Source organism: Microtus oregoni, unplaced genomic scaffold (assembly GCF_018167655.1).
Source record: "Microtus oregoni isolate MIOR12 unplaced genomic scaffold, Mior012 000000F_ref0000247, whole genome shotgun sequence".
In the NCBI taxonomy this organism is placed as follows: Eukaryota; Metazoa; Chordata; class Mammalia; order Rodentia; family Cricetidae; genus Microtus; species Microtus oregoni.
This window is the reverse complement of record NW_024543059.1, coordinates 55,616,393-55,640,615: the sequence shown is the minus strand read 5'-3', so window position 1 is coordinate 55,640,615 and position 24,223 is coordinate 55,616,393. Positions and strand designations below refer to the sequence as shown.

At 38.1% G+C, this 24,223-nt stretch overlaps 1 protein-coding gene across 2 annotated transcripts in view; it reads left to right on the top strand.

Annotated features, from left to right (window-relative positions):
• The first annotated feature begins 1,706 nt into the window (after positions 1-1,706).
• The window catches only part of Adgrl4 (adhesion G protein-coupled receptor L4), an 88,097-nt gene continuing 65,580 nt past the window's right edge, over positions 1,707-24,223 (top strand). The window contains exons 1-2 of one of the 2 annotated variants that reach the window (XM_041659676.1): positions 1,707-1,775; positions 3,060-3,209. In XM_041659676.1, coding sequence (XP_041515610.1) covers positions 1,754-1,775; positions 3,060-3,209 — 172 coding nt within the window. In that variant the 5' untranslated portion in view covers positions 1,707-1,753. The remainder of the gene's footprint in view (positions 1,776-3,059; positions 3,210-24,223) is intronic. The other variant, XM_041659686.1, reaches the window with a different exon arrangement.

Here is a 24,223-nt window from a genome sequence, read left to right as displayed (position 1 = left end):
CCAACAGACACACGTATAATTCCTTTGTAATCCCTACTTTTAAAATAGGTTTTCCTTCACTGACAAAATATTTTTATTGAAAAGTCCCAGTGCCTTTCTGAAGTACTATAAAGGCAATGGATTCAGAGCCATACACTGAACTCATATCTAATCTGTCACACAATACAGACTTTCTCAAACAATGCACGTTAAAATGATTCTGATCTTACAATGAGCAATCTTAAAACCACAAGCACCATTAAACACTCTGTGTCCTTTGTATGACATCATTTTCGAAGTATGAATAAGCTCACAGCTTTTAATAGGCACAAACCGAGAAAACATATTTATGCAGCATTCAAGCGCTAATTTGCTTTTGTTAATTTTTATGCAAGAATAACATTTGGAAAGATTTTGCTATCTTCTCTTATCTTTGGTATTCTATTTACTTACTTATTTAAAAATATGGCCATGTTTCCCCCTTGGAGCTCCTCACAGATCCTCCCCATCTCCTACCCTAATTAAGTCAGCTTAGTTTTCTCCTCTCTCCCCCCCAAATAAATGAGAATCAAGAGAAACAGAGGAGGGTGGTTCTGGGGAGAGGGGAGATGGAGGGTAGGTACTGGGAGTAATGCAAGAAGGGGAAACTGCAGTTAGGATGTAATGTATGATAGAAGATTAAAATACATGTCAAAAATTTTTGAAAAGACAAAAAATACTCAAAAACGCTAAACAAAAGCCTATAAAATAATATTTATCTGCTTTGTGTTGACAGTTCTTAATCATGGGGGCTGCCTTGAACTGTGCTCGAGATACCTAGTGACTCTTCACTGAAGAAAACTGATTTCCTTGCTAATAGCTTCTTGTTTAGACGTGGGACATAGTGTCCAGTGTCCGGTTTGAACCAGTGCAGGTCTCACGCATGCTGTTACAGTCTGTGTGAGTTCACATCTGTATGGGTCTTGCTGTGTCTGGAAGGTGCTGTTTCCTTGGAGGCAACCGCCATCTCTGGATCTTGTTATTTTTCCTCCTTTTCTATTCTCCAACCTGAAAGACGGTCGCTGGTGTAACGGACTCGTGCACAGTTAAAACAAAGCTGGGTATGATGCACAGCTTGTCCAGGGGCGCGGTGAGTGGGGGCGCAATGGTGAATCGCCCTTGACATTTAGCTGGAAAAGAGAAAACATTTTATGCTTCCGCATTGTTCAGTCGCAAAGCGTGATGTTTAGTTTTACTTGTTTCTTTATATGTCACTCTTTCTTTAACCACAGTTTTGCTCCTGGGTCCTTGAATCAGGTGAAAACTGAGCACTGACCCAGTGCCTCAGAGACCCTGGGATCCTCTTGCCACCTTGGCCCCTTTGCCTTTCAGAACAGCTATCTATCAGTGGAACTCAGAGGCTCTCTTCTGGACGCTATCCCAGAAGGAGCTCCCAATAGGTCTGAGAGATCTGTGAGTACAAGTTTTCAGGACACTCTAATGGCTGCTCCTGGAGCATATAAGAAGCCACATCAGAGGCCCCACATTGCTCCTCTAGGGAATTTGAGGCCACAGCCTGGGAATGGAGCCCAGGCTGTTTGGGTGAAGGGACCTGGCGCCAGACGTGGCCTGCAGACTCAGGGCTGTGCACATATTCACACAAAAGAGGCCGGAAAGTGACAGGAGGAAGCTGTGCGTCACAGGGGACTGAGCGGGACCCTGCCGCGCCTGCCCAGCTCCAGGACAGACCCGCACTCCAGCCTTGAGCGCTCTGCAGCCAGCTCCGTGGCTTCCAATGAGACTCCTCCCGCTTCTAGGTGAGTACGGGCTGGGCCTGGGAGGCCGCAGAGCGCCCACCTGCAGGGAACCAGGGAATGAGACTTTTCACTAGCTGGGGTTCAAGTGTTAAGTGTGTCTGGCAAGGTCTCCAAGGAAAACAGACTCGGGCTTTCACAGGATGTTTTTCTGCTTGGCCTTTTCACTCTGGACCTTGCTACTCACGACCCGGGGCTTTTACCTCTTTATTTTTCCTGGAGAAATCCCGAAAGTCCTCCAAGTCTCAGACTTTGACCTTTCTTGTGATCGCCTCCAAGAAACTTGGGAAATCTAAACCGCAAATGCTTGAGAGAGGCTTCCTGACATTTTTAAAGCTACTGCCTGCCTGGAGTTTGGGTTCATTTAAAATCCTGTTTTGGTGATACATGGGGAGGGATAATAAATCACTTCTTTGAAGGCAAATTAATCCAGGTTTAGGAAGTACATATAGTCTTTTAAAGGGCTGGGACTTAGAACTGACTGTGTAAGACTCTCTGGGTACCAGATAAGGACCATTTACCCAGGACAACTCTTTTTGGGAACAATGGCTTTGTGATTCATCCCTGTTCCGTTCCAAGCTTGCTTTTAAGTGGGTCTGGAACAGGACAATAAAAAGCAATGCTCTATGATTTTGCTTATCGTTTCCTACAGCCCTCAAAACAGTTTTGTTTGTCACGTTGGGCAGGTGTCCTGTGGCTGAGAGCCCAATCACAGAACAGTGTGCTGAACTCGGTTTCCATTTCTCCTCATACAAGAAACCCTAAAAGGCATTTTTGTCCTGAAAAGAGCAGAATGACGAGTGCCGGAACACGGGGTGAAGGGCAGGGACATGCATTTCTTCTCGTAGATATGACAAGTAACATCTTAAAAATAGAATATTTTAGTTTGTGGAGACCCAGATACTCAATTTACCTTGGTTTCTGGAGGGAAAAGGTAACTCCCAAGGCAAGAGAAAGGAAATTGCTTTGTAATCAGGCTATACCTTTGCAAGTAACCACTTCACTTCAGTGGCATGAGATACTGAGTTTCCTGGACTGGATGACCTAATGGTTTTTATTATAAGGCTGGATTCTCCATTATGTTTTAGTTTTACTAAAACTTATAAGTTCCTTAATCTTTAGGTCTAGTCACTTTTCTTCCAAGGATTAACTAAATGAGTTATTGGGAACTTTTCATAATACACCTTTTTAGATAAAAAGAAATAAGAGCACTGTGGAGTATTGATCTTTAACACAAGAATGGGAAGTTTCCTGTTTTTGATAAGGTCTATGTTTGATTTTATTTAGTGGGTTTCTCCACTTTGTTGAATTGCTCCTACACACAAAATTGCACCAAGACACCGTGTCTACCAAATGCCAAGTGTGAAATCCACAATGGTGTGGAAGCCTGCTTCTGTGGTGTGGGGTTCTCTGGAAATGGCGTCACGATTTGTGAAGGTAAACAGTCTTGATCTCTTCTGATCTGCTCATGAGATTCAGTTCTGAGGCGGCTCCTTTCTGCTCTCCACAAACAGAAATCACCTGTGCTGCTAAACTCATGTAAATCTAAGAAAGAAACCTAGTTAACTGATCAATAAGCATGAACTTCTTATGTCAAAATGTATTTTTAGTATTGATATTGATTTATCCTATCATACTTTTTGCTTTGAAAGTTAAAGATTGCTATGTCATTGAGCCCAAAAGTCAAAACACAAAGAAGAGAGTCATTATCCCTGAAAGCTCCCAGAGCCCAGTCAATGTTGGCATGTGTGCTCCTTAGATGTTTTCTGTAGTAGCAAACTACTTAATTTCAGTATGGTGTTAAGCGTAGGAAATAGAATTGTGTTGTGGTAGCACACACTTGTAATCAGAATGCTTTGTGGAAGGACAAACAGAAAGATTGCAAGTTTGGGGGAAGTCTGCCCAGTATAGTTCCTCTCAGAAGAAAAGACAAAAAAAAGAAAAAGAGAAAGGAAAAGGGTAGAGAAGAAAGAGAGAGAAGGGAGAGACAGAGGAGTAGAAAGTGGAGAAAGGAAGGAGGAGAAAAGAGAATTTTAAAATAGATTCTTCTCTATGATAGATTCTTTCCATAGAATATCCTGGTGGCACTTGGGTAGAGCCTGGTGGGAAGGGTCTTTGTAAGGTGCAGTTCAGAGAATTGACTGGATAGGGTGAGCGAACGCCACCTGGTAATCCAATTGAGCTGTAATCTCTCAGCCAGTGTTTCTCCCTGCCAGCAAGACTCACTTCCTCTTTCTTGTTTCCCATGATCCTCAATAGAGGCTAATTTTAAGCAGATCATTAGAGAAACATTCTATACCGAGAGACAGAAAAAGGAAAAGAGGTTGTAAGTCATATAAATTAATTTCAAATATAATTAAGTAGTAAGTTCACATTAGAGCTATGTGGTGTTATATTCCTAAATGTATTTAAGAACACATGGACTTTTTCTAATTAAACTAAGCTAGGATATTGTGCTTTGTTAATATTGCATGCTGTTGCTTATAGCATAAACAAGTTATGTCTCGTGATTTAACTTGATAGGGTCTTAAAAAGATTAAATATGCAGCATATAGTAAAATCCAGACCTCATCATAATTAGTTTAATGCTTAAAAAATGTACAGCAAAGATGCGGTTTGCTTAATGGTGCATTAGATCAGCCGTTTCTGTTCTTACATCCAGCCAGAATTTGTAATATACTATTCTACAAGCACTACAAAATACTTACCATAAATAATCACACATTTTTTAGTGTGTATTTAATTGAATAGCATGAAGGCAAACTGATAGCTCAATGACCTTCAAAATATTGCTTCCAATATATCAGCATGCTTTCCCACTAATCACTACAAACTATTCTGTGGCACTTAAAGACACCATTGCCTTTCTGTGATTTTGATACTTTTACTGTCAAGATTATCATCATTAACATCAATAAACTTTTGGTTTGGGCCTTTGACAACCAATGAGCTAATAATCATGATTTTTCTGACTTATTTGAAAAATATATGTTCCAATACACAGCGTTGTCTCTGCTTCTACTGCCTGAAAAAAAAGAAAGAAAAGGAAAGTATTTTTCATTGGGAGAAAAAAACTACTGAAAGACTTGTGACTTGCAATTTCTTCTCACTCTGAACCAATTGGTAATGGGATTTATTTCTTTTTAAAAATACATTAACTTAAATGCCATTTCTAGTTAAAGGAAGTTCCTTATTCACTTGATTTAGTAGTCATTATCTGAGTTTGTAATGTCTTCCCAAACTGCTAAAGAGTGATTTTCCTCTTTTCAACACCGTTTTCAGTAGGTATGCTAATATGTTCTTTAGAATTAAACTTAAAACATTATATTTTCAATTACTGAAATTGTAGATTATATGTTGGCTATGAAGATCTTTTTGTTGGATTTTTTATCTCTAAATAGATATACCTCATATTTCTTATGTGTCTTTGCAAGCTTGGCACTGTATTAGTAAGAAATGTCTGGGTAGGATTTCAGCTATAAAGATGCCAAGTGATTTAAAATTAGAAGTTGGTTTTTTTTCCAGTATCAAAGCCATCACCATCATGATCAACAGAGAATTTGATTTTTTAGAAATACCAGAGACATGTTTCGTTGATAGCTCGCTCCCACTAACTATATGACAAGAGTCCGTTTTAAACAGTCACATACAATATGGCGTACATGGTTCCAAGCAAACAAACTTAACAATGAATTAATCTTACCTAATCAATTTGTTAATTGACAGGGAGTCATTGGTAACTTTTATCATCATTATCCTCATCACTGTCATCACTAAGACTGATAATAAGTATTGCACACTGATCCCAAGGCCTGTCTTAGTACAATGCCTCCCCTGTTAGAGGCCCCTTTTATCTTTGGAGAATGGGTCAAGGAATGCAACCAAGAAGTGGTGAAAAGAATTGGTTAACAAGTGTTGTCCAATTCTGCAGCTGTAACTTTTCTTTAAATATCAATATATGCAAATATATGCATAGATAGATAGATAGATAGATAGAGAGATAGATAGAGATAGGTAGATAGATGATAGATAGATTATAGATAGATGATAGATAGATAGATAGATAGATAGATAGATAGATAGATAGATAGATAGATAGATAGAGATAGGTAGATAGATGATAGATAGATTATAGATAGATGATAGATAGATAGATAGATAGATAGATAGATAGATAGATTATAGATAGATGATAGATAGATAGATAGATAGATAGATAGATAGATAGATAGATAGATAGATAGATAGATGATAGATAGATAGATGTTGATAGATAGATAGATAGATAGATAGATAGATAGATAGATAGATAGATAGATCGATCCTCCTGAATTCTGCCCATTTAGTGTTGCCTGTATGTTTATGGCTTTAGGGCTGACCACTTGGTAGTATATAGCCAACTAAGTTTATTCTCACCTAGGGAAGACTAATTCTTCCTGTCAGTGATCATTAATTGATTGTAGCTTTCCCTCTAGTGATGGGGCCTTGTGAGTGCTCTTCATCCATGTTGATATGTCAATTGGTACTGTTATTTTTCAAATTCTGTATAGGCTACTATAGTAGATGCAGCTTGTCTGTCCTATGTGGAAGACTCAGTCTCTCAGTAAACATTCTAGTCCTCTGGCTCTTACAACATTTCTGTCCCCTCTTTTGTGATTTGTTTGAGCCTTAGGTATAAGGGTTGTGTTGTAGGTGTATCATCTGAAGCTGTACAACTAAGGTCAATTGTTCTCTGCATTCTAACCATTTGAGGCTTTCTGAAATTGTCTCCATATACTGTAAAAGGAGCTTCATTGATGAATGTTAAGAGCTATAATTCCCTGTGGGTATAAGAGGAAGTATTTGGAGAGTAGTTAGAAAGTTTACTTGTATAAGGGAGTACCAACAGTAGGTCCTCCTCTGGGTTCAATGGCTTCATTGGTCATAGGCAGTTGGCCAGAAATACCCCCATGACCTAGACTGAAAAAATAAACAAGGAAGTCTTTGGCGTAGGACTAAGTGGAGTAGTTAAATAATGTCTGTATTAATGACTGTGAAGTGGTGCTGTAAAGTGAATCTGTAGAATGTAGGAGCATGACAAGTAGAAATGACATTGAGTCTGATAGAAAAATAAATTATATTTGTTAAGATGTCCAAAGTAGCAATGAGAAAGCAGAAAAAAATGCATGATATTGGCCAATAAAGAGTCTGGACAATTTGTATAATGTGACTACTTTTCACTGGAGTAAACTAAACAACAAAAAAGCAGTAAAGAAGATCTAGAAGTTGAACATGCTTGATGGCAGAATGCACCACTTGTGGGGCTCGTCAGGATGTTGATACTGTAGATGTGATTTGATTAGTAAATAGGAGACATTATGAAATCTTAACTTTACTCAGATACACAGTAAATATTGTGTATTAAAAAGATGAACCGATAGGGTAGAGTAGGCGAATAAATAACAATACATCAAAGACTGCTGTAGAAACATTAGGACTACATGTTTGACAACCACATCATAGCCATTGCACTTCTACCCAGTACATGTTCAGTTTTAAGTTAGATTTTTTTGAACATAAAGGATAGGTACTATTTGCACATCCACATTCCACTATAAGTGGTCATAGTAGCATATATTAAACACCATGCCACAGCTTTTTTTCACACAAGAAAAGAGAGCCATGGAAATGTGATCTCCACATTCCCTAGGAGTAGCTGGTAGAGACAGTACTCAGACCCTGGACCCATGACTGTCTAACAATGACAATGAATGCCAACATATTCTTAACCAGCTGAGCTAATCAGGGTAGCACAGCCTTTAAAGTTAGGTCAAGAGTGCAATACCCTGGAGCAGAAATTAGATATTAAAGAGACATATAGAGATAACGGTCATAGTTTATTTGAAAATTTTGTAGTATCGAGATATTTGAGGGTACTTTAAAAAAAGAAGAAATAAGGCATATATATTTTAATGTATAATAAAAAGGCTCATGAAATTATTAAAACTATTTTATCCTAACACAGGATTTCTTAGCTTTGCTATATATATTGCTATTAATTATGCATTTCAGCACACTTCTGGTTGCATTCTGATGCACAACTACTGTAGGTGTGGGAAGGAAGAGAGCATTCCCCCATGAAATAAAGAGGAAAGTATGAAAAGCCAGTAAGAGGAGAAGGTTTGGATGCATACGGATTTTTCTCTATATATCTAAAGCACAACACCTGTACGATACAAGGCTTGTGTAAGTACGAGAATGGATGTGAGAGACTGGCTCCCTCCTGGCAGAAACATTGACAATGTAGAGCAAAGGTTGGGGTGTGGACAGAGTGGGAGCAAGACAAACAGCTGCCCCAGGTGGGGACAGGAAGTGTCAGGAAGGATGCAGTGCTGATCGCTTGTGCACATGTGTAAACATCTTTTCATAGCTTGGAACATTTCTATCCTGAAACAACCCGGTGAAAACCATTAGGTACTGGTTCTCTTTGTAAATGTGACACACTTCCCAAGGCAGCATTCATGGCCAGCAAGATGGCTCCACTGGTGAAGGAGCTTACCAGCAAATGCAGTGACATGAGTCCTATCCCCGGGGTCCATGTGGTGGAAGGAAAGAACCTACAGTCTCCAGAAAGTTGTCCTGTGACCTCATAGACTCTGTGAACACTTGATCCTGCTCACGAGCACATGCATGCACACACAAAAACAAATGATGCAGTAAAATACATAATAACTGATAAATAAAAATAAGTTTTCATCATTATCTAAGGAGGAGCACACACATGCTTATAGAAGTCTACTGGAAGGATGCTCTCATAATGTGACACCAGCAAAGGTATACAGACAACGTCTGAGCAGCTTCCTAAGGATTGAGACTAAATATCTATGAACTCAGAATGTGGAAAGAGTATTCAGTCAAAGACACACACACAATTCCAGCTAGGATAAAATAAAAATAAAATAAAAGCAACCTTGACTGTTTTGTGTGAAACTTAGATCTTCAGCAGACAGTGGGGCCGTTCTTGGCAATCATTCTTCCCTCACTGCTCCTTCCTCCCCACCTTTCCACTTTTTCTTTCTCCTCTCTTGTCCTGCTTTCCTTTGTTCTTTTTTAAAAAGACATTTTTTAAAGTGTGTGACTTCCTACATCTCTGTGTGTGCACGTATGACTGAGGGGCATCAGGAAGGCCGAATAAGGGTGTCTGAGATGCTGGAACTAAAGTTGTGGGCTGTGAGTTTTCATGAAAGTACTGGGAACTGAACCCCAGGCCTCTGCAAGAGCAATAAATGCTCTTGACATCTGATCCATCTCCCCAGCTCTTGTCCAACAGGTGGTACACACACATACATCAGGCAAATATTCATATTTTCCCCTTTAATGAAAAAAACATTTTTTCTCACATAATATATTCTGAATATGTTCCCCTACATGTATTCCAATTAGTTCCTTCCCACCTCCCCTCCTATCCATATCCACTCCATTTTAGTCTTTCAATCCAAAGTATACATCTTCTAAGAGATAATAATATAACAGTATAGTGGAGTGGAGTGGAGTGGAGTATGATAAAACAAAAAAATACACCAAAAAATGTACAAAAAATTAGCAGAAAGAGAGAGTTCAAGAGAAGACACAATAAATGGAGACTCACTCATTTGCACACTCACGGAAGCCATACATATACATAAAAATCTGGTGCAGAAATGTGCAGGCTGTATGTGCTACCTCTGCCTCTGTGAGTTCATATGTGCTCACAGAAGATCTTATTTCAGGGTTGTCTTTCATCTTCTCTGATTCTTACACTCTTTTTGTTTCCTGTTCTGCAAGAAACCCTGAGCCCTGAGGGGAAGGGTTTGATGGAGTCATCCTTTTAAAGACTGAATGTTCCAAGGTCTCTCACTCTCTGGATAATATTGGCTGAGGGTGTCTACACTGGTTCCCATCTGCTGCAGGAAGAAACTTCTCTGGGGCTGGATAAGCAAGGCACTGACATATGAGTATAGCAGAATGTCATTAAGCATCATTTTACATTATCTTTTTGTTAACAGTAGTATTTGGTTTTACTGTAAGATGCTGAGCTATCAAATTTCAGGTTCTTGGTCACCCAAGCAGTGTTGGGTAAGGGTTCCTCCTCATGGAATGTGCTTTGAGTAAAATCAAATATTGGTTTGTTAACCGCACAAGATTTGTGCCACCATTGTCCTAGCATATCTTGTAGTCAGGATACCATTGTAGATTTAAGGTTTTGTGGCTGGCATGATGTTTACATTTCTCTTTTGATAGCCTGAGGAGAGTACCTTACTGAACCCAAGATGCTAGCATGTAGGGATAAAAGCTTGATGAGAGAATCAGTTTGATTTCTCCACGTTCAATGAGTTGAATAGGTGTTGTCTTCAGCAGTGGAAAGTCACAGTTTGTGGAGAGCAACCTACAGTCTTTGCAATAGCCTGGATTGTTTGGGTATTCCAATTGGACTCTTTTAGCCAATAGTTCAATTAGATGTTACCCATTCCTAAAACTGGAAGCTTCATTGAGTGACAAGAAGTAAGCAATTGGGGCTGTGTCTCCCCGCTATTTGGTAACTTCAGTTATATTTCCTTCATATAGATATATATTTTAAGGAGATTCTATTCTGCCTTAGGTTTCCATAGCAACCCTCTGATTAGCCCCTTATTTTAGCAGCCTTTTCTCGTGTTTCCTCTCTCTTCTAACTCTCCCCCTTTGATCCCCTTGTTACATGCCCCCTCACTCATCCCTAGCTATTTATTCTATTTCCTTTTCCTAATGAGATCTATTTGCCCCTCCCCTATTGCATTACTCTATACATAACCTCTGTGATTCTATGAATCATAGCTTGCTTATCATTGACAACCTCTAATATTTTAATAAAAGCAAATACAAACCATATTTTTCTTTCTGAATCTGGATTTCCTCACTCAGGCTGATCTTTCTTTCTACTTCCATCCATTTACTTGAAATTTTCAAGATTTTATTTTTGAATACATGGAGAATATTTTCTTTATTCTTCTGTTGAAGAAGGTCTAGGCTGTTTCCAATTCTGTCTGTGATGAATAGACAACCAATAAACAAGGAAGCAAGTGTCTCTGTAATAGGATGAGACATCTTTTGAGTATATGTCCAAGAGTGGCATAGATGGACATTGAAGTAAATCTATTTCCAGTGTCCTGAGGAACCAACAGAGTGATTTCCACAGTGGCTGCACAAGTTTCAGTTCCGCCAATAGATGCTCCACTTCTCATTACATGAGCTGGCACTTGTTTTATTGATAGTAACCATTCTTGAGGTGGAAGAGTAAATCTCAAAGTAGTTTCAATTTGCATTTCCCTAATGTTTTCCTTAAGCATGTTAAATATTTCTGTAAATATTTCTCAACAATTAGAGTTTTCTCTTCTAGGAATTATCTGTATGCCATTTTATAATAGGATTGTTTTCTTTATATTTAGAGCGTTAGTTCTTTATATATTTTAGATATTAGCCCCCTAGCAGATGTAAATCCATACTTTACATCAGGTTTAAATATTGAAGGTACTTACCTCCAATGCCATGACATAACCACTACATCCATATTCCTCCTTTCTGTGCTGTGGTTCTACTCTTCTTGGAGACTTTATTGTTTCCACTTTATTTTAGAGAATTAATGACATTTCCTTTGTCCTGTGAATGTCAGTTACCTGTAGCCCCCTTTAAAGGGTGTTACCAAATCGCAAACATGCTGTTGCTTATTTTCCTATATATTTTATTTTCTACATGAGTTAATTGTTATAATAGTCAAATTGTTTGAGGAAAACACTTAACAAAATCAGTGGCATACTGATGTTAACTTCAATGTTTTCTTCAAGTTGTACACTACTCTACATGCTTCACACATATTCATAAATTCAATTCTCACAAAAACTCTCAGGAATGTGAGCTAGTATTATCCAAATTTGTTATTAATTTGTAAATAATAATAATAAGTAATTTGTTAGGGAAAACATTTTCAACAAATTGCTTTAGACAATCTTCGAACTACCAAGTGAGGTAGGTTGACAAATAAGGAAATTAAATCTCATTGAAGTAAAAGTAAATAGTTCTAATTCTAACAGCCCCCACCTCCTTTCTCCTACCTACAGAATTATCAGTGGAATTGATAGCATAAGTTAAAGGAAGTAAACAATGTGTATTACTTTTAGTGCATTAGTAAAAGTCATACATGAAATGCAAGTGATTAGCTATTTTCCCTACACTCCTGGAAGCCAAGGTGCTTCACACTGCAGACCTCAGAGGGGGCCATGAGAAGTCAAAAACTTAAGATACAACTCATGAAATCTCTCAGGGGCCCACTGTCTGCACTCAAGAATAAGTGCATTAAGATAGTAAACTGCCCTTGTAGTGAGGGTATTCTGTACTTTTTAATAAATGGAGTATAAATTTAGGTGACTGCTTAAGACGCTATTTTCCAGAGAAACAAATTCAAGAAAAACATTGAATATTAATATGCTAAAGAAAATCTTGAAAAATTTTGCACCTAAACCACAAAAAAGGAATAGGTTTCAAAATAATCAGAGTGGGCATTACCAAGCACATCCTTATATGATATGTCCTAAATTTGCCTTGTCTCTCACTTTCTTGTATCTAGACTCTCTTCTTATCCCTCTTCAGTAGCGAAGGTAACAGGGTAATTAGCTGGTGAAATTTCAGTACTGCAAGGCGTGTTTGTAAAACAGTAAGGAGGCTCTGAGAGGTAGATCAGTGGGAAAACCCTTTCCGTGGATGACTGACAAGCTGAATTCAAACCCTAGAACCCATGGTTGAAGAAGAGAACCAACTTTGCCGTCAGGCTTCCACATGCACACTTCACCATGCTGTAGAACGACAGCAGTAAAATACCAGAAGAGTAAAACTAAAGTCTCCCATTGTTGAGTTTCTTGTCCCATAAGAATAACCAGCACACAGAATAGAGAAGAGTTAAATATAAAATTTGTACACACATCAGTGTAGGATATATCAAGGCCAGAGCAATCAAGATCTTTAGATCATCTCAGCAGTACACTTTTTGTGATACCCCAATTACTCCTCTTAATGCTTCTCAAATCCTTTCTCACTTTATCTCAAAAATTCGGTAAAGAAATAATCTATGTGTTTTCAAGTCTTTATTAAATAATTAGTTTTTGATTTTCATATTAAAAAGTCAGCAAGTTTGGAATGTATTCCATACCTGGTAGTCAGCTATAGTGCATTGCTGAAGAAAATCAGTGACTACATTTGACTGAACTCAACTTATTTTAATCACTTACAACTCCCGTGATTATAATAATGTCAGTGTTGTTTTAGCTAGCCTTTGGAGCTGGCGTGACCAATGCATGAGACATTTTCATCTTCTTGCCCATATCCTCCTCACTTAAAACCCTGGAGAGAGATACTATTTCCTGCTGAGCTGGATGTGACCTCGGACTGTCTCTCCGTGTTTCCAGGCAGATACTGTACATCAGACAATGCTGGCATGTAGCTGATAACTCTTTGCCTTCTTCTTCCTTTAAAATAAATCTTTGAGTCAGTCTTCATAGATTCTTCCTATGTATATTACAGTTGCAGAACTAAAATGCAAGGTACTAAAGAGAAGGTAACCAAGAGAAGTACTGTATTAGCATTTCTGGATAATAAAAGTAAATAAGTCAACAAGGCAGGTTTGTGCATTTGTCCAGGTCCTTTGGGAAATTTAGTTATCATCCCCGGCGACTGTGAGTTCTCCCCTTGAGGAGTGCGTGCAGATGTAGGGCAATAGGTATCGCCTCACATACACAAATCTTTGTACCAGGCATGATGAATAGGATAGAATGCTCAGTTAGCGTTCATGGTAGAAACTGAGTTATTTCAATATTGGGACTAGCATAAACTAATATTCATTGCCTAAGGCCCAACTCATAAATCAATTTCTTTGTAAGACTAAACTATTCTATTTATTATGAATTCTAGTTTTTCATGTCACAGCGATTTTATGTTTGAAGTGCGTTTCCAGAGTGTGTGCACTTCAGTAGTGACTGAAAGCCCTGCTGACTGCTTCTTATTCTTGTGTGTGCCCTTAGATACCAACAAAATGCCTTGTCAATCTATAACATGCTTCACCTGTGACAGTGCCTTTCTGTATTGCTATTCCTTCCTCTTTTTCTAATTGAAAATAGATTTTTCTCTGACACAATACATCCGAAGTACAGTTCCCCTCCCTCCACTCCTCCTGGTTCCCTTCACCTCCCTTCTCCCTTTGATCCACTGCCCCTGTATCTCCTCTTCCAAAAAGAGCAGATCTCCAAGAGACAACAGGCAAACAGGACAAAACAAGATACAATAAGACAAGGTGAAAGCCCTCGTATGGAAGCTGGACAAGGCAACCTAATAGGAGGTAAAGAGTCGCAAAAGCAGGCAAAAGAGTCAGCTATATACCTGTTCCTACTGTTAAGAATCTCACAGAAGGCCGGGCGGTGATGGCACACGCCTTTAATCCCAGCACTCAGGAGGCAGATGCAGGCAGATCTCTGTGAGTTTGAGGCCAGCCTGGTCTACAAGAGCTAGTTTCAGGACAGGAAAAAAAAAAAAAGCTATAGAGAAACCCTATCTCAAAAATCAAAAAAAAAAAAGAATCTCACAGAAACACCAAGCTGACAGTCATAACATACGCGCAGAGGTCCTGGTGCCTTTCATGCATGCACTTTACTAAGACATTGTGAATCGTGAGCTAGAGAGATGGCTCGTGGATGTAAACTGTCCACTCTGCCCACTGCACTAGCATGGGGACTTGAATTTAGATTCCCAGCACCTTCGTAAGGCAGTATGGTAGCATAAAAAAAAATGAGGAAGAGAGAGACCAAATAAGGTGGAAGGTTATCAAGGAAGAGACTCAATGTGAGCCTCTATCCTGTGTGTGCTGACACACATCATACCCTTGTATGGGTATGAACCACACACACACACACACACACACACACACACACACAAGAGAGAGAGAGAAAGAAAGAGAGAGAGAGAGAGAGAGAGAGAAGAACTCCATGATGGAACTTTTGCTTAGCCCAGCACTTACCTTTTGTAATTTTGCTCACTGAAAATGATATAAACAGAGACTCTCCGATATATAATCTCAACCCAAATATTTGACTAGAGAGGAATACTCGGTTTAGTTATCTGAAAATTATATAAAAAATGAGCAAGGGTAGCACAAAATTTCAGGTTGATTTATTCCATATATCTGTTTTTTTCCTGTTTCATTTTGAATGATCAATGAGGCAAGCCTGAATTTTAATTTGTCACTTTGGAAACTTCTTCAGAGATTAGTAAACTAAGTTGTTAGCACTGACTAAGGCAGCTATACTGTTGACACTAAGGTCTTGCTACAGTCCTGTGTTTATGGAAGGGAGTCTCACCTTTGTCTCTTGAAAAGTCCAAGAATCAAAATGACTACTTTTTCTTACTTGATCTTCTGTTACCAGCCTGAGTTTTTCACAGTTCTAAGATGTACAAAAACATTGGCACTGAGAAAAATTGAGTCGTTTGTTTCTAATTTGCTAATAGCCTTGAGAGTTTTGGTTACAAAAAGAACTTTCTGTGTTGTTTGTAGACCTAACCAATACCCTTCTTTCTTTTCTATAACCAGCCCTTTATAAATACAACATAATATGGAGCTTTGTTTATTTCTAAGAAACTACCAAAGATCAGGCTTTACCTTTTTACAATAATAAGTACAATGTGAAATATTTCATCTTGTTACAATTAGTTACTAAAACATGTTATGTTATTATCCATTTATAAGTTTAACTGAACTGAAAAAAGTGATGACATGTATGTTGGCGATAAGTGAGACCTCTCTACAACTTTGAATCATTTCATGTGATGATTGACACTCTCAAAATGTAAAACTTATGAAAAATACTTCTATCTTCATCCACAAACCTTATTTCAATACAAAGTTGTAGGGTTAAGTCAGCCCCTTTAGGGGGCGGGGTTTGCCTCGGGCGAATGCCTGCCAATAAATGGGTTCGCAGAGAGGTGGCTCGGCCCTTTTTTCCTCCCTACCTCCTCTACTACGCTGGAACTTTGGTTCTGTAAGTTTAACATTAAAGTGGTAAATATTCTTTGATATCTGCATTGCATTTATTTTGCGCGGATACACAAAGTAGTATTTTAATATTCCATAATTATGCCTACTTCAGACACCTCTTCTCAGAAAAAAAAATGGTGTTTTTCTGTCCTCTTTGGTAGAGATGTAACCAACTGAAAGATTACTGGTTCAGGAGAATGGCAAGACATCATCAACTTAAAAGTTGTAAATATTTCTGAAACTTTTTCATGATTGTTTGTGATATGATTTTATATTCTCTCTCTCTCTCTTTCTCTCTCTTTTTACAAAACACCCAACTCTTGCTCTGATATTATATAGTTTTATGAGAAGACTTCACTGTTCATCTCGTATTACACACCATGGACAAAAATGTGCATAGCATTTGGACCGTCCTTAAAAATGGATAGAAATATACTTGTTTAGTGTGCATACTGCGATTTTTCTGAAAACTAAGTCCTTAAGCAAGACTTGTCCAATGTTTTGACTGGCTTACTTAAGAGTTCGGCGCACTCCCACGGGCCACAGGTAGAGCGCTGGTCTGGCAGCAGCACCCTCTGCCTACAGCTGGGATTAGGGTGAGAATGATGCTATATGGAAAATAAAAACAAACTGTGAACACAGGAGAAAGATCCAGCACCCAGATGTAGTAAATGATCGTATTTTATATTCAAGTCAAAGAATTTTCATTAAAAATGTTATTATCTTGAGTGGCGCTGGCCAGACAAGCCCAACTCCAGAAACGTCGCTTCTCCTGGGATGTACTGCATGGCAGTGCTGTTTTCCATATTAACAAGATTTTTTTTTCTGCAATCTTATGTTCAGATACATAATTTATGCTACCAAGAAATACGTATTAGTATACTGATTCATAGATCTACGTTAAATTGTTTGAAAGTTCCCAAATAAATTAGCATTGCCGTGAGACAGAATGTCAGAAGACTTCAAAACTGGTCCCTAGACTAAGGAGGAAATTAACACTTGGGTCTGCTATTGCCATGGAAAGAGCTGGTGCCTTTTTCTGGGATGACGAGAATCTAACCAAATGTTTAGCTAAATATAGCATACAAAGTCGTGTGCCATTTCTGAAGATGCTATCTGGGAGAAAACCCAACGACTAGGTTGCTGTGCTCTAGTTTTTAGGTACACAGATTCAATTTAGAGATTGAGGTTTGAAAATAAAATTTACTGTGTGAGTGTTTTAGGCTGATAAGAAATGGATTTTGTGACCCTGACCCACATTAATTGAAGTATCTGGCAATGTGTCTTGACCAGGTTAAAGGAACCATGTGTACTTGGAACCATATTATTGCTTCACATTGAGCTCCCAAGTTAAATCTCTTCATTACCATATAAGAAAGCAAATGTTACACCAGGACGCTGCCTAAGCCAACACTCACTACTGCCTAGCACCGGGGTTTTGTGCAATGTTCATTCCATTTGGTTTTTAGTCAATATTGAAAATTAATTTTTTAACTTAAGAGTGACATTATGAACGGTTATGCTATTTTATATTTTCTAATGTTTTAGCTTTAATATATGTTCTTCCTTCCTTTTTTGCTTGTTCATTTGCTTCTTGTTTCTTTTTGAGACAGTTTCGCACCGTAACTCAGGCTGACCTAGAGCTCACTGTGTGTTTCAGACTTGTCTCAAGCATATAGCTCTGCTATTTCAACCTCCTGAATCCTGGAATTAGAGGTGCTCCCTACTATGGCTGGCTAATATTTTCTAATATCTTAAATATTACCTTCATTAAATCATATACAAGCATATTTGCTGATGAATGTATTGTTTTCAGACATAGTAAAAGCAACATCAGCTTCAGATTTGTAATTCGCTGTCATAATATACTTTTAAGGATGGTAGAATGCACGTAATTTTAAGTTTAAGATGATAGAATACAGTGTGTAGTTGTCAATGTTCTCTGTGCAGCTTAAGTATGACCTGCTTCAAAGGTTTTGATTCGGGTTTCATTTACACAAGCTAAAATCCTTTCAGACATTTGAGGCAGTTGTGAAACTTGAACACGTATTTGCCATGAGATTCTTCGGACTTAAATGACTGAGCCAGCTATCAATCAGTTCAATAACCATCCACGTGTGTCCTCTTCATCTCTTCTGTGTATATAATCAGTACCAAAATATTGATAATGTCCACAGAATGATGTCATGTCTGGTCCTCGGCTAAACAATAATACATCCTGCATCTTAAAGAAATTAATATTAAAATCAATTGAGATCGTGCTTAACAAGTAGACTTCAAATTAGAGGAGACAGAGAATTTTGTTTGTTTTCATTGCACTAAAGTTGACACATGCAGGACCTAAATCAGTCGGATAAGATTAAACAGAGGGTGGTTTAAACATTTGTTTGATAGTTTTGCCTTTGTGACAAACTTTTGATATTCTGGAATAAGAGAGCCATGTATGCTTTCTGTCAGAAAGGATCTTATGCCAATTTTCCCGGCACCATATGGAAGAGAAATTGTAAGATTATTTCTGGACCTTTATAAACACAGAAACCCATTGCGAATACTAAAGAAAGTGCGGCAGATCTCTGCAGCTACACAATGCGGGATGGCAAGCAGATGCTTGATTAGACCGAGATGTTTGTTCAACTAATGTTATGTTCATTGCAGCAGCTTTGAAATGGAACACCATGCGGAGGAGATGATCTGTAAAGTGTGTTTTGGACTTTGAATTTCAGTTCATTAGGGCACAAGTATGTCTGAAATTTTTCAGTAGATGCATTAATTGTTGTTTTATAGTCAACAATCCCTTCATACTTATCCTTTGGGAAGAAATTCAGATGGCTGCCTGATGAGTAAACAGGCGCACAGTGAATCTGAATTTAAGAAAAGCTTTAGGCACAGTGGGCATGACCTGTCATGCTTGTAATCTCAGTGCTCGGGACACTGGGGCGGGAGGAGTCCTATTTTGAGGCCAGTCTGAAATACAGAGTAAGTTCCAAAGCATCCTGAGCTACAGTGTGGGACCCTGTCTCAAAAAAGGAAGAAAAGGACTACCAAAAGAACTCAGCAAATGCAGTGCTTGCGGCATAAGCCTGCCTACTTGAGTCCAGGTCGATACACAAGAATTCCATGGTTGTCAATGCCTCTACATTTGCCTACCATGGCATGCATGCTCCCAAGGACATACACTGCATGCACGCGTGCGCGCGCGCGCGCACACACACACACACGCGCACACACACACACTTACATACTCACACTAATAATAAATGGAAAAGAAGGAAGAAATCAAAGGAGAGGAGAAGAAAGGGAGGAAGCATTTCAGATAGTATCCATGATATTTCTTTGTAATATTGGAGGAAAAGCCTGACTGTGACCAAATTGCAGTGAAATAATTGCAGTAGAAGCTATGAAGGATTACTGATTTGTTAGTCAGTTCCTAATGCATAGTACAAACTGCATTATCATGCTAAAAATAGTAATAAGGCCTACATCTTACCAAATTTTAGTGAAAGAATTACACTAGAAGTTATTGATTCCTAACTACTGCTTCTATTGTCTTGACATGCATTCCTTCATTACAAAGCTGCCCTTTCATCAGTATTTTAAGCTAAGTTTTGAACTATGATCAATGTTCAGAAGCAGGATATCAAGGACAGACACTAACTATAAAGAAGAAACAGTGGCTGCTGTTTAGATGGGGCAGGTTTCAGACGGTGAAGTTCCATGCTCCACGGAATTATGGGCTTCAGCGTTTTAGACTTAGAAAGCACATAAAGGCGATTACAGTCCAAATTGATTGAAGCCTGATGAAGCTGCCCCTCTAATCTGAAGAAAGATGAATTACAGTGTGTTCTGGAAAGCAGAACCTCTGAGGAAGCCATCTGTGGGATTGAATCCTCATCCTAGAATTTTTCAGTGCCTAAATCTATTGAATAGACACAGTTTTGTCAATACCAAAGTCATTTTTGAAGATTAAAGAAGATAATACAAATTAAGCACTTAATTAAAATGGTCCTAAGGAAAGATCTCGATTAATCAAGACTGTTATTCATGTAAGTTTGCCAGCCACTTACTGTCAAGTGTTTTTAAACACAGTCTCTGTCTTCTCTCTCCAAACACTGACGAAAGTAGACGAAGGTTGCAGGATCACAAGCTGTGAAAGTCACAAGCAGATATTTTCCTGCCTTCTCCAAAGAACATACACAGGCAATGTCAATCCGCCAATTCTCAAGTTACAATTTACGCTCCTTATTTCCAAAGCCATTTGACTATTAGTTGCCTGTCCCTGAAGAATGAATGTCTTTACATTTTTCTCTGTATAGATTGCCTGATTAACATGGTGGAAGCCTGCATTTGAAGGAGAAGCAGTTTTACAAAGAAATATCTGGAAATTAATTTCTCCTAAATAATATATAATTGTATTTATGCCAATATCATCTGCTATATTACATAGTATAGTGTATTACATAATTATATTACATATATAATAGTAATACAAATTTTATGTGTTTATACATATCAATTAGTTAAGAAATTAAGGAAAAGAATTCTGTAGCCTTGAAGACCTGATGCCTAATGGGAGATCTAAACTACAATAAGACCCGTGTTTAAGTAGTCTAGATTGGGGGCTGGAGTGACAGCTCTGTGGTGAAGAGCATACATTGCTCTGACAGTGAACTCAAGATCACTTCCCAGCACCATGTTGGGAAGTTCACAAAGGTTAGCCATAACTCCATCTCCAGGGCACCTGACAACTCTGGCCTCTGCACACACCTGCGTGAATGAGCATATACCCATAGCAAACACACATGTTAAATATAAAAATAAATTTTCAAGAACAAGTGTGAACTTTCAGGAATTATTTTTTGTAATTAATATTTATTAAGATTAACTATGACATATATTAATACCCTTTACATATTGTATGGGTTGAAATAAATATGACTGCATGAAAACTTTAAGAAGATCTATGTTTTAAAATTCTAGATATTTGTGTTTAGTGCCTAAAAATCTCTCACTGAAGTTAGCCAGTTAAAAATACATGAAGAAATGGGTGCAGTTGGAGAGATGTCTCAGTGCTAAGAGCATCTGTTGCTCTTGTAGAAGATTTAATTTTGGTTTCCAAAATTTCAGCCCCAAGGAATTCAAAGCCTGCATATGTGTGCACGTGCGCGTACACACACACACACACACACACACACACAGAGAGAGAGAGAGAGAGAGAGAGAGAGAGAGAGAGAGAGAGAGAGAGAGAGAAATAAAGTAAGACTTTAGTAGAAATACAGGAAAAGGGCTGGCTAGAAAGCTCACTGAGGAAGGGTGCCTGCCAACAACCCTCACAGCCTGAGTTCAATACACAGGATATACATGGTAGAGAATTGACTTCCACAAATTGCCCTTTGACCTCTTTATCTATACATATGTGCATATAAGCACACACATGAAAAACTGATAAAGATGTAAAAATTTAGAAATGAAGATAAATGTTGGATAGAGAGATGATAGTCATGTCCGTATATGCAACCTCTTTAATGTATTACTTTGAAAGTTTGACAAAGCCTCGGGGTATGCTCATACAGATAACATTAGAATGTGTGTGTGTGAAGATGATTCTTGGAAAATGAGAGGTAAATTATTTTGCATAGGGGAAGGATTAAATACTCACCCTAATCTTGTTTCCCAGATGAACTAAAAATCAGGTAGATTTCTAAATGCCAAGAGAAACATCCCAGATGCTTAAGACAATGTGATAAGACCACATTCATCAGGGCTTCAGTGTTTGAAATGACACAGAAGCCTTAACAGGTGCTCAACAAGGGTATGGTGAGAATCCATCTGTTACTACTTTTCTCAAGCAAGTCAGTGTGATTTCTCATCCCTGGGAAAGACAGATCTGAGTTGAAACATACAAAAATACTTCCATATAGTTTAGCACCATTTCTGAGTTATGGTTTAAACATCAGTTTGAGATGAACAAATATTTAACCATGGCAGTTGAACCTACCATAATTTCTTAGAAACTGCCATGGTTTTGTTTCCCGTGGATCTGTGGTGACTGAGGGCTTAATTGGTCCTCAGAGTGTCAGTGTTGGGAGGTAGGACCTGGTGGGAAGTCTTTAGCATGTCCTTGAAAGAGGTCTGGGAACTCCATTCTCTCAGGAGCTTCCTGTGCTTTTTGATTTCACTGCAGTGAGGTAACTGGAGAAGATCGCTGTAGCAGGCGCCGTGCTCTTGGTTCCCAAATCTGTGAGCTCAGAAAAACTCTCCTCATTGTAAAACCAGCAGTTCAGAAATTTTGTACTAAGGAAAGGCCAACTAATGAAATAGAGACCTTTTCAATAAATCCCCAGATGTAAAATATCAATCCAGTTAAGACTGCAAAGTATCATATTAAGTGGAATATTTATTTTTTGCTACTTGTTTTCTTTCTGTTGTGTTGTTGGATTGTGTTGCTTCGCTTTGTTTAACACGGGTCTCTCTACATAGCTCAGGTCCCTTTCAACTCCTGCCTGTCCTGCCTTGCCTCTGAAGTCCTTGTATTACAGGGTTTTGCCTCCACATCCAGGTCAATTACATACTTTTCAACTATTGAAACAGTGAGCTAAGTGCTTACCCAGTAATAGAAACTGCACCAACCTCTTATAGGCCTAAATTTCCCAGTTCCAATTTGTCTTTCAAAATGATTGGATTCTGATGATCAAATTTCTTTGATCTTTCTAAAATGTGCTGACGTGACACCATTTGGACTTCATTACTTTCATTTCCTATTCTGCTAAGAAAGAGCTGTTACGCTTGAAATACCATTACTTTTAAATTTTTAACTGTGACTATATTAGATTTGATCCTAATTTGTCGATATTCTTAAATTATAACAATAATAACTGAGATTTTTTATAGAAAGTATTTTTAGCAGAAACATGATAAATAATGGTCTACCATAATCTAACAGTTCATTTTGTTATTAATGAGAATGCATTTTTAAAATAATAAAGCAATACAGTTGAATTAAATTGGAAACTTCCACGGATAATTTATCATTCATTAACTCATGGCTTACTCATTCAATAAATACTTGTGCAGTATCTACAATATATTTGACACTCTGCTATGTTAAAGATAAATCAAGAAACAAGCTATGAGCCCTCCTCTACCACTGATTCTAGAATAATAAAGAATTATGAAAACTAGCTTACAAAAGTGAATGTTTTGAGTGGTCTGAGTGAGAAGGAAATGTTCACAAGAAAAGATGCCATGAAAGCTGAGCTGTGAATTGGATCCATAGAGCACATATTTGTGTAGTAAAGGGAGGGAAAGACTGGTCATTATATATGCCTTAAGAAAATAAAAATACGGTAAGTTTGTGCTATAATTGCCTTTGACAATTACATCTTTGGTGTATCTATAAAGTTAATTAGCTATTATATTATGTAGTCTATTTGTATTATCCACAGGCAAGCTAGCTCTCTTTACATATTTTCACATTTTTAAAAGTCACATTAGTTTCTACAGAAAGAAAATTCTTTGGAAACTAGTGAAGTGTTGATGCCCGCTGATTAGGTACGTGTCTATTCTATGTCCAAGAAAGAAACAGTAGTACACTTAATTGGTTGGTTGGTTGATTTTTTTTTGAGACAGGATTTTATAATGACCCAAGTAAGCCTCAAATTCATTAGGCAACACCAAGTGACATGAAACTCAAGGTCCACTGCAACAGCCTCCAAACATTGTTGTTCCAGGGGTGAGCCACCACACCTCATTGTTACAGGTGTGAGCCACCACACCGCATTATTACAGGTGGGAGCCACCATGCCAGCTTTGGAGCAATAACAGCTTAATCTGGGTTGCTCTGCAAGAAAATAGGAGACAAGCAGGAGGGAGTTTCAAAAGGAAGAGGTACAAGGTCATCATAAGGGATTGTATATTATGAGTATGAGAATAAATAGATGTGGCAAAAGGCCTTAGGCTTGTATTAAGAACGACTGGGTAGTTGCTGACACCATTTTAGTGCAGAAGAAAGTGTGCACAAGAGAAATGGCAAATGTAGTTTAGCATGGCATGATTCCATAAGCCTAAGGGTAGACAACAGTATATACTTCCTGAGATCCCGATAAGGTTTAAATAAATGAATCCTGTATTGAATAGTACTGAGATGGTAATTATTATCCCCCCTGACAGACAGATATTTAGATATTGAAATTGCAGCTTCTCTTAATTAATGCTCTTGATTGCTAAAACAACATAAAAACTTGGAATTTAAAAACAGCACTAATATCACTTTGCAAAATATCTTGATCTATTTTTGTCTCATGGCACACATGTTAATATTAAAGTGCCTTTGAAAAGCCTTGTTTCTACAAACACCTCCCTTATGGTCGAATTGAATTTTAGATTCCCT